Raw genomic sequence first — 12,253 nt, forward strand, 5'->3', positions numbered from 1 at the left:
TTAGCAGGCATAGGTTGCCCCTATTGTAAGAAGATCTAATTTACCATTAAATTAACAAGACTGGAAAATATTACCATATTTTTACACTTAGTCTCTTGTTCTTTAAGAAATGTTGGCGAAATAGTGCCGAATTATACCTTAACAGTATGAGTATAACATGCAAGCACCGGTTCTCATTCCAAATGCAATCGTTTAATTTAAGTGCATTCTCCAACATATCCAGCAATCCTTCTGTGACGTCACTACAGCAGAAAAGATGTTTGTTGATAATACTGCAGCGCTGTTTTGCGATGTTTCGAAGAACGACTAAGGAAGAAACTTGCTTGTGGCATGCACCATCCTGTGTGTGGCAGAGAAATGAAAGATTGTCAAGTTCAGAGGATAATACTAAATGTTTAACCAGAAAATATCTTAAAAGTTTTAATTAGTTATCACGTTATCAGAGGTTACTATGTGAATTAATTATTACATATTATATTTATATTTACTAGGCAGCACATTGCATTCATGAAGAATATATCACTTCTTGTGTTCATGTGTCAGTCCAATAGAAACAATAAAATTGCTAGAAACCAAAGAATGGTATTACTACTATTTAGATTCAGATTTCTCGTACAAACTAACACGTACATACCCACTTGTAATGTATACTTACTACATACCCGTAAACATACATCAATTTTAGTGGTTTATGTTGATAGTTGTTTTATGTTAATAAGTTATTGTACCTAACTTACTACAAGATACTAATTTAGGCATTTTTATTAAGATTTTTTTTGTAAAGTACATAAAGGAAATTCCATAGATATCTTAAAATACACTTTGGCAACTTGTAACAGCTAATTTGCAGATGATCATAATGTTAATTTTAGTGTTTCATATTATTTACTTCTTATTTTATACTTAAGGAGATGTATGTTTATTATAGATGTTATACGTGTGGATTGCAGGTACATGTTAGGGTAGCATCTCCACCTTTGTTGTACCCATGCTACATGGGAATCAACATACCAACAAGAGAAGAGCTGATCGCCAACAAATTGGAGCCTCCGTTATTGGCAAAATATGTGGGTGAGTTGCAAAATTGCTTCAATGCTGCCCTGCTTGTTTGAACAACTCACAGTTTTCATTCAGTTTAATACAGTATTTTTTTTGTTAAGAGTTTTTTTAAATAACTTTTTTTAGTAGGTGCGCTTTGATTTAGCATTCTTTGGGTTGGCTTATTCTTAATACAACTGTGACTGAGCAAATGCCATAACTCTGCAGAACCCATAAATTTATTTATAATCCATAATGATTTGGTGAAGGAGAGATCTGAATCAGACAAAATGTGATATCAGAGACATTTTTAAACAGTGATAGCCATGTGTTTATACTTGTTTAAGTATCATTGTACTGTGTAGTAATTTCCCTTTGGTATTCACAATAAAACTATTTTGACATTCAGAGATCCGACAAAATCTCTGCTCCATTGGAAAAAGTTAATATGGTGAATTGCAATAAAACCAAAATAGTACCGAAAAGCATGTCTCAGTACAACTTGTAAATTCTAAAGGCAATTTTATATGGCATTTTCAATCAAAACTTAATTCACGAAAACATCTTTTAATTTTAATTTATTAAATTCAATGAATGTTATTTATCAACATGAAGTTTGTACCAAAATATATGTACTAAATTGATTCAGAAAGATATTTAATATACAAAATATATAATTTATTTTTCAACTGTTATTAGTACATAATTCATTTTTACATTACCATGTTGGTAATTTTTACACCCAAATACTTGCCAGTTCATTTTTATTGTTCCTAGTAGTTCTGTCCTAGATATTCTTATTATAAATTTTTATATTGTAAAAGTGCAGTATGTATCAACCAAATGACACTGTTTTAGTGAATTAAGTATTGTGACTCATTTAAGTGTCATATTTGTAATATGCTATATTATTGAATAAACAAATTCATAAAAAATAAAAACAATAACACCAAAATCTCCTGTTTTAAAAATGTAATTTACATAAAAATTAAATAATGAAATCTTGACTCTTCTAATCTGACACGGCCATAGTCTTAAAGTATTACATTAAAGAGCCTTTACTGTAATTGTGTTGGAAGTATGCTTTTTCTCCCAGTAATTGTGTATATAAGTTCAATAGTTAGTTTTAATATTATAGGTCCGCCTCATTCGCCATGTTAAGTTCATGCATTTTTGTGTTGGGTTAATTCCTACTAATTATTCATTTTGCGAATTATCTTTAATTGACAAATGTTGTCACAATTGGGGGCCAATGGTTGATTGGGAAAATTACTCGTATCCCACCAATGTGATTAGTAGGTACCCACTTTTGCAGCATATAAAATTACCGGGTTTCATCGTGAAACTTGCAATAAAATGCTTCATTGATGCACTTAAATTTTTCTGCATTGCTTGAGACCTGCAAAATTCAGGTTTTTTCTAGTGCCATTTTGGAATCCACTAAAGTGTGCAAAATCAGGTAATTTGTAATTGCTGCCACAGTTCACGTTCTCTCTTGAATGTACATGATTGGGTAGGATGAGTTTTATGTAATTTTTTCATTGGCGTCTATTCCTTCAAGGCATGTCAAATAACTTCTGCTGAGATGAAAAGGTTCAAACATTTGCATTGTAGACTGTCACTAAATAATGATGTGAATTTTTGAGGTCTCTATGCATTGCTGAACACATATTCAAATTTTTACATAAATATTTGTCACTATTCTAAAAAATTCAACATAAATCTAATATTTTTTCTAGTCATATTGAAATGCCCCTTAAGAGAATTTATGGTTGGATTATATCGTGGGCGTACAAGGAAATCCCTTTAAGTCCATATAATGAAATTATAAGAAAAATTGATTTTTATATTCATATGGGTATGTAAAATATTGTAAAATATATACGGTACTGAAACATGTTTAATCTAACATAATAATATACTTGTCATATAATATACTTGTCATGTAACACATTAAACTGGACTTTGTCATATGAATATCTCATTTTTTTTTATCTAACTGGACTTAGTGGGTTTTCCTTGTACGCCCACGTATATGGCTAAGTATTGATTTAGTCAAACTGTTTTCAAAGCAAACAATTTACTTTACTCTAAGTATACCTGTTAAGACACACCATCAAAAAATGCACCATTTACACTTCAAACTCAAAACCAATAAAGATGGTGTAGCAAAATTCACAATTACTATCAAAAAGTAAACTCTACTCAGCATTTAAAAATTGAAAACAATCAGTTATTGAGGTATTTGTATTCATTTTGTCACTTATACAAGTACACCTATCCCTCACTTAGCACGTCTTCAGATTGCGCGGATTCATTTAGCGTGATATGAATTCTACTGCCCCAGTCTTGAATAGCACGTCTGTAAATTTCAGTTAACAAGAAATCTCGGCAGGCAAAAAAAAAAGTTGAGCACAACACCACGAAGTCTGTTTCAACTTCTGTAAACAACAGATGTGCCCGTGGGATACAGTTAGCCAAATAAAGGGGGAAGAGAGGTCTGTTTACGCTATCGGCTGTTGTACAAACATCAGCTATGGCAAGTTAAATTGCTGCTATGGAGTGTAAAGGACCATATTTTTTTACGTCCGCGCGTATGCCGCCTTGCCGTACCGTTGTCGCAAGACCACAAACCGGGCCGTGTACTCAGTCTAGCCAGTGGAAGGGAATTCATTCAAACAAAAGCAACGTCTGCCCATTCAGCTGCTGGTAACTGTACGTGCTTCATCACTCATAAGGCATCGTGTTCAAGTAATTGAGACAAAACTAGAAGTATTACGGCACGTAGATTATCATGAAGGCCACGCTTATGTTGGTCGCACTTTAGTTTTTAAGCAAGTCAACTGTGCGCACAATCGTACCAAATAAGGACTCTTACTAAAAGTGTATATAAGTCTGATGCTGTTGGTTGTACTAGTGGGAATATATTTAATATTAGATACCGGAGCAGAAATGAACAGATGATTCATGTGGAAAAGGTTGTTAAATGAATGTTGCAATGAAGAAAATAATCATTGGCTTGACAGGATTGGTGTGAACCAGGTGGTGATATGCGAATAAGCACTTTAATTTTTGAAAAATTAAAATGTAATTATCCGGGCAGTAATATCGGTATCACTGTCAGTAAAGGATGGTTTGGAAAAGTACGTGACGTGAGTTAGAGGTCACGCCTGGCGGGCAAGTCAGCCAGCCGACTGACGATAAAGTACATAACCACGTATCTCCCATTACGTGGTGTCATATTTGTCATACAAAGTGCGATGGGAGGCATATAAAGATAAATTGTGTGACATATTTATAGTTGAGTGTTATTCAACGCATTTATATTATGTAAAGTATATTTTCCTACACATTTTGGAACACATTAAATAAATTAGCCTTGCTATTTATGTAAACTATTGCTTCAGAATACACAATTTCGAATAACACAAGCATTTTTAGGAACGAATTAGTCGTGCTGAGTGAGGGATAGGTATACCAGGAAATAATAAGCATACATCTATGACCACGGACTACAAAATAAAAATGGGCACACCTTTTCCTTGGACACTGAAAGAAGTAAACACGATGTGCAACGGTGTGTGGTGATTGACAGTCATGCTTGGTCTACCACACAGTAGCAGCTGACTTGCTGCATGAAAAAACAGACTTTGAGACTCAAAAAAAAAAAACTCACATAAACACTCTGGATTCGAGAAGAAATTTGCAATGATTGTGTTTGTAATTTACTGAATTAAAATAAAGTTAAGTGGTTGCAGTTAACAATAAAAAATGGGTGAATAACTGGGGTTTAAAACATGAATATGAGCTCTTTTTATCACTCTATGATTAAATTGGTTTTTAAAAACTTAAACAATTTTGTGAAATGGATTAGATTTCATGATACTTCCCAGTTTGCGAATATTTTCTGATACAATTGCAGTTGGGGTTGAATCCTGATTATTTTTTTTAGTGGGAAACTTGGCAGACGTTGCCGTGAACCAATGGGTTTTCTTGGGGCACCCCATTTCCTCCACCTAAATGCTCCATTAGCGTATTGTCATCTTTCATCTTCCCCAATGACCAAGTCCATGTGATGTTAAGCTCAATCCATTTGATTCGTCACAAATAAATATTTGTTTGTAAAAGGTCAGGCAAGTATTCATAACTATAAATTTTTGTTGGACTAATTGCTTTATGTTCACTCAATAGAAGTATATTTTCTGTATTTATACAGCTGAGTTATTAATAGTACTTAACTTCTTTAATTACATTTTATAAATATTTGTTCATAACTATTTTGAAATAAGCAAAAGAAAAAAATGGATAACCTAACATGATGTGTGAGGCCTAATCTGAAAAACAGGGCCATCGAGATAGACCAATTACTAATGTACAACTTTTTAAACCACAATTTATGAAAATTAATATTATGTGAGCGTGTCTTTTGGTACTCGCCAGTGATGTGTAAACATCTAATCTCAGTAATGAGTAAATTAATGTTTTCTCGTGTTTTTTTACGTTGCAAATAAACTTATAATATGAAACTCGGACACAAAATTTGAAGTAGAATACTTTGAAATAGTACTGAGCATGATAAATATTCGCTTTTAGAATACCAAAATTTCGAGACACAAATAACACTACTTATTCTGCTCCAGCTGCTATAATTAGTTGCCTGAATCATAAATTTTGCTTGCCACCGTAATACGCAGCACGAAACAAATGTAAATTATAAACTTTTAAGAAACAGCCCCAATGAAAGCAAAAGAGACTTGAATATATCATAAACCTCATATTTGTACCTGATTTTCTACAATTAATTTTACTAAAATACTGCCCATCTTCTTAAAATTCATTAAACCTTTAATACTATAAAGTTCTTGCAAATATTAGAAGTTATACTATGACATTACTAAAATATTAATCTGAAACATTTCAAAACACAAATTATAATACTATGTATATTTTTGTATATTTGTATTTGCTTAAATGAGTAGAATCCATCTGTAAATACTTCCTATAAACAAACCTTAAACTTATTGGCTGATTCAACATTATTATTATTATATAATATTAATATCATATTAAAATATTATTTTAAAAAGTAAAAAACATTTCCCCTGTGATGAAGTTTGAACCACATCATAAATTCACCCTTGAGATTTACAAGCTGTTTTACTGAGCCTATTTGTTCTGTAGGTGGAGAATATGTATTAAAATCACTGTAATGCCAGTTATCTTATGTAATTTGAAACTTGAGATTATGTAATTTTAAACTTGAGATTACTTTTCACTGAAACTATTTTAGTTTACCAAATGTATTCTGGGGTAGTTTCACTAACATAAAGTTTCATATGGCATACCAATATGTGTGGTATATCCCCTAATGTTTACAAAATTGACTATGTATGGGTTTATGTTGTTACACATGGGTCTGCCATCTTGACATCTTCGGCACCGTGGTTACACATTTCTGTTCATTCGACTTCCATTCCATTCATGAAATTACTCCTACCAAATGCCATATACCGAAAGCTAAGATGTTTACACATTAAAAAAAAAACCGAAGGCTGTAAACATTTTAGTGGCTATAAATCTGAACATGTCTGCTTATGTGTAACTTGTAAGTTTTAGAATTTATTCCATTAACAATGGACTGTAATGTTGTCCTATCAGCATAACCTCATTCATAAAAATGAATCTCAAAACTCAACCAGGCCTCTCCCTTGGACCCGGGCCCTGGGGATTTTTCTAATAAAGGTCTTTCGAACTGTCTTTTGATGTGCTTTGAGACTTTTATCATTCTGTAACTATAACTCATAATTGTTTTTCGCAGGAGCCGACTCGTTAGAGTACTTGTCTGTCGATGGCTTGCTTCAAGCAGTTCGTCACGGGATCAAAGAGAAGTCTTCCAAGATTGGTCACTGCACTGCATGTCTCACAGGGAAATACCCAGAGAAACTGGAGTGGTAGCATTTTTTCTGCTATGGCTGGAACTCACAAGAAAAGTCTTCCCTAATGTTATTGTGCATGTGTCAACCCTGTTAGTGCTATTACTTGTTAATCTTCTGTCGACTATTGGAGATGTTATCAGAAGAGTTATGAAGTGCATAAATGATTATGCTTGTATTTAATTAATGAGAATTTATGACCCTTGTTTGTGTTCATCAGTGTTTTAACTGATGATCTTTGTCAGATTTTTTTTTATTAAATGTATATTTTGTTGGTTTTGGTGTTGAAATTGTGACGTAAAATACGTAAATAAGATTGTTAATTTTTTTTTTTTTTGATTGCTGAGGTTACACAGTAATTTTGAAATTTGGTATAATTGAATTACCATTGTTTATAGGCCCAGAAGATGTTCCAATAATACCTAATATAATTTGTATTTTTTGTTTTAACCAAATTTTTGTACCATTTGTATTTGACTGAATCTTATCAGTGCCACATATATATTTTCCATTTAAGTGTGCGAGATGTGCATAGCATATCCCACTGAACGTGTTCCCACTGATTCTTTTCCCCCTCCTCTTATCACTCCAAGTAAAATACATATACCTATACTAACTGCTTGTCTTTATAAATGCTATTTGCTTGGGAGTGGAATGAAATATATTTAATTTTTTTATATTTTTAGATTAGGTACTAATGTTGATCATATTGTGTGATTGTGATGTGAATGAAGATTTGAATTTTGTTTTGCTTGTAACAAAATAGTTTCTGTATGCTTGTACTACATTTTAATAAATATTTTTATTAATAATGCATCATGTACTTTGTTAAGCTAATTTGGATCAATTTAATTTTTTTAATACTGGTTAGTTTTTGGCACCATTCAAATTATATTATTTAATGTTTTTCTAATTCAGAAGAAAGTTTTATTGTTTCTTGGATTTCTTCCTGGCCCCATTAAAAGTACCTATTGGAAGTGTATAGGTGTTTTATTGTAAGTAAATACATTGAATGGTCTTTAATGTGACATTCTATGGTTTGGCACATTCTGTAATCTTGCACCAATCAAGCAAATTAAGATAATTCATATTTGACCTATAGTGTTAAGTGATTCCCAAGGCTGGTGTATACCTTTGAAGTTGTAGCTTGACAACTTTTTTTGTTGTTGAAATATAGAAAAAGTATCTGTGGTGGAACACTGAGCATCTGGATGATGTTTAATTGAACAAATATTTACAATCGCCACAATACTTTGTTGTCATAAAAGATTTTATTAAAATAATTGAGGGTAAGACCATTATTTTTCATACATTTGTCTCTTATGTGTTGTTACTCATGATGAAAATTCAATTGTGTTCTTTCAACAACCAGAAAAAAAATTTCAAATTTTTTGTAACTTGAAAACTGTCTACAGAATACCCATGAAACCATCCAAAGATCCTATATAAAATGTTGATAAATGCTTTTTGACGTGAAACGTCTAATAAATCGATGAACGCCGGCTGCACGCACGAAAAATTGTCCCGTTACGCACATTGTCCCGTTTCGCTGGGTCCCGTTACGCTCATTTTATATTGCTCTTTGCTAACCTGAACCTCCTAGCATTGCGACCGAGTCCGTGGCGTAATTCTGTTTTCATGCATTTCAATGTAACATTTTCATTGCTCTTTGCTAACCTGTTCCTCCTAGCATTGCTGCAGAGTCCGTGGCGCAAATATATTATTTTTGACTGCATTTTGGTGTTGGGTAAGCCATTTTCCTTCACATCATCCTTGAAACACTCCCATTTGTTTCCTATTTTTCCTATCATCGTCCTATCCTTAACAGAATAACACAGATTGGAAGAAGTTAAATAGCAAACATGTATAAAAGTTATAGTTAAAATAATCTGTTCGTTAAAGTAATAAACATACAAAATAGTGATACCTAATTCAATAAAAATGATTAAATTTTATTCATAAAAGTATGCAATCATTTCTTCAATTTTTTGTTACGAGTTGTCACAAACTATCGTCCGTAAACCGACTTTACAGACAACCAATTTTTTTTTTTTTTGTGTGCCTAACTCGGTACAAGTGAGACAATTGAAACTTCTTAAAATAACTGCTCAGGATATAAATAATTATTAACTAACTATAAATATTGCTCAAGCTTGAAATAACCATACCATAAAGTTTTATACCGGTATTAATATTTACAGGGCCCCGACTATAGCATGAAAACAATTCTAACTACTATGAAGGCAAATATTTTCTCTTTCATAGAAGTATTAATGTTACAGTTTAACTCTTATTATTTTATCTATTCATTATTTTTCCTTTCCTTACATTCAATTTGACATGTTTTTCTCTATGATTCGCTTATATTATATTATATAATATGCTATAGTTATTTTCTCTTGTCTTTGCCCTGAATTATTTATTGTTAAAAAAAGAAAATAAATAATGAATATCAAATTAGGTTTGAAATAGCATTACTTCAGGATTGATGTGAATGTGCTGGATGAACCATTACATATGAAGAATATTAGAAAGTGGTGGAAGCCTCACTATTAATATTGGACAAATATCTATATTGACAAATATTATTTTTGCAAGTTACATTTGTTAAGAAGAATTATTGACGCATTCCTAACTCAATAGAATGGCTGTCTTTAAGCATACTATGATGTTATAAGAAGAGGTAGTCGCCAACTTCAATAGAAATTACCGAAGCTGTTAGTTTCTATACAGCAGTGACTAGCTAATCGATGACAAAGTCATTTAATACAAGAAACTCTGAAGATTATACGCTAGTCTGCCTACCAGAAGGAAGTATGTCCTTCAACTCGCAGACTTGTACGAAGTAGCTGGAATTGAGAATATTGTAAACGCGGAGAACATCAGGTCCTATCGCACCATCGTGAGCCGATCCATAAACTGCAAATCCTGAAGGAAGGACGTTCCAACTGTTAGCAGTCGCAATTTCTGACCTACGTAGACCAAGAGTCTATCCGAGGAGGCCTTTAACGTAGTTATACTCTGGTGTCACATCATACTGAGGTTGGTCGTTCTCCCCAATTGATGGTTGAATTTTTTGATATCCGCTAACAGTTGAATATGAAACTAAATCATCCATAACTTAACTTGATAACCATACCCATAATATCTTTTAAAACTTGAACTTAATTACGTAAGAAGCTACGTAATCTCTTGTTGATTTCATCCTTAAACACCCCAAATAGTTGACAATATTTTTTATTGTTCTGTAATTAACCATAATCAATGTGAAAGAATTCACTATTCAACGACAGTAGTCAATAATTTAACTCAAGGATTAGTTCCACACTACAATAATTTATACTCTTTTTAAAAATTAAATCAATTTCAATAAATAATATCTTCAAATACATTATAATATTACTTAGTATTACTCAGCTAAACCATTTATATAATTTAATAACAATATATAACAGCGCTGGGTTTTTTGGCTTTCATTTCTTTTTCAAGTATTTAAGGGGTCCGCCTACCTGGGCGCACATACGGTGTGCAGAGCTTCAGGAAAAAAAACGTGATTTCAAAACTACTCAAGATATTCGAGTGGGGCCTAATTTACGAATAGCATTTAAGAGTTCGCTGAGGACCGAAAAGTACTTTTAATTTTGGATTAAGTTTTTAAATTGTATTTTTAGAAACGTTAAAATGCCTAAAACGCGTGTTTTCAGACTAATTTTTAGGCATAAAACAATCAGTACAGATTCTTGAAAGCACTTAAGGGGCTTGCATAACACCTTTATCTTCATTTCTCCGCCATACAATGTTACGGTCACCGCTCAAATTTCACAGTTATCCTGTGACGACGAGAATACTACGCGTCAATTCAGAGCCTTGCGCTTAGAGGCGACACCACGCTAGAAATACCATCGAGCATTGCGCTTATCAACCCGCCTCACTAACACACATACACCCCTGACGAGGCGGGCCCCTTAAGAATCCTAATTTTTTTATATTAAAAATTTAATAAAAATGGAATTAAACTAATAAACATGAATTAATAAAATCAGAACGTCAAAAAAACACCTCAAAATATCAATTTTTAATCAATATTGACTAGGTAACACTAAATATTACTCAGTATTGAAATACACCATACAGAAAATTCAATAGTAAATATCAAAGCTACAATTTATTATAATAAATTAATTTTTAATTTTATTTTATATTATGTTTAGGGTAAATATGATTGAGCATCTAATAGACTGATTTTGTAGTTCTGCAAATATTACATTATTGAGTTAAAGTGCAACAGATTCTGCCAATAGGCTACATGGACATACCTACAGTAAAGATTTCATGGGCATTGATAATGTTCTGTCGAGCGAATGAACAAGTACCGTGTATGTCGCTGATGCAATAACTAAACGTCACTGACTTACCTTATGGCAATTCACGTTATAACCTTATTGCCACAAAGTGAAAATGTAAACAATAATCCACACACAAAGTTTTTTTAAACTTTTGTAACTAGCATATTCTTAGTTGAACTTAACATATTTACACACCTGTGGGCTCATAATTATAATATGGTTTGTGATTAGTTAATCAAATAATTTGTAACAAATAATTACCCTGTCAAACTGAAGCGTGAAAAGCATGATACCAGCAAAAAAAAATTATTTACCCAGCTAAAATTTTCTCATATAACACAGTTTAAGAATACTGATTTACTGAATTAAAATAAACGTACTTGGAAGAACACCATTTACTTGTAAATATGGCCCGTGGTGCGGTGCACAATAAGCTCAAACCCCATTGTGTTGCCCTCTCCCAAGTCGGGGTGGCGTCAGGCGCAGATGTGTTCCTACCGCCACGCCCGCCTATCCCTGCAGCATGGCAGGGTTAAATCTGAACCGCATGCCACCATGCAGAGCCTTCCCAAGGAAATGGGGTCCTACAAGTTTTCTGCACCGTCCGCAACCTATTAGCGTCAGAATTCATGTCAAATTTTTTTTTTTTTCTCACAAAAATGTTGCATTAAAATTCAGCCTTAAAAGTTTACTTGACTATCGTACCCAAAGAAGTTTCACTTCAATAAACTCTTAGGGTCAAAGATAAAGGTTCCATGTAGCCAGGTCTGTGGAGAGGGAAGGGTAGAGAGGGTGAAATCCCTGTGGCCTGGGCATCAAGAGGGTCCTGGTTAAGTTTCATTTTTTTTATGCTTGGGTTTACCCTGATAGGATGAAAAATACTTGTCTATTGTTAAATAGATTTCATAGGAAACTTAAAGTAATGTGATACACACA

The 12,253-nt window shown here is 32.8% G+C and overlaps 1 protein-coding gene across 4 annotated transcripts in view; it reads left to right on the top strand.

The window, feature by feature from the left end:
• LOC134545176 (amidophosphoribosyltransferase-like) overlaps positions 1-7,780 on the top strand; it is a 61,848-nt gene extending 54,068 nt beyond the window's left edge. For all 4 annotated transcript variants that reach the window (XM_063388558.1, XM_063388563.1, XM_063388561.1 and 1 more), the window contains exons 9-10: positions 951-1,071; positions 6,857-7,780. In XM_063388558.1, the coding sequence (XP_063244628.1) occupies positions 951-1,071; positions 6,857-6,993 (258 nt within the window). In that variant the 3' untranslated portion in view covers positions 6,994-7,780. The remainder of the gene's footprint in view (positions 1-950; positions 1,072-6,856) is intronic.
• The last annotated feature ends 4,473 nt before the right edge of the window (positions 7,781-12,253 follow it).

This window comes from Bacillus rossius, chromosome 1 (assembly GCF_032445375.1).
Source record: "Bacillus rossius redtenbacheri isolate Brsri chromosome 1, Brsri_v3, whole genome shotgun sequence".
NCBI classification, from domain to species: domain Eukaryota; kingdom Metazoa; phylum Arthropoda; class Insecta; order Phasmatodea; family Bacillidae; genus Bacillus; species Bacillus rossius.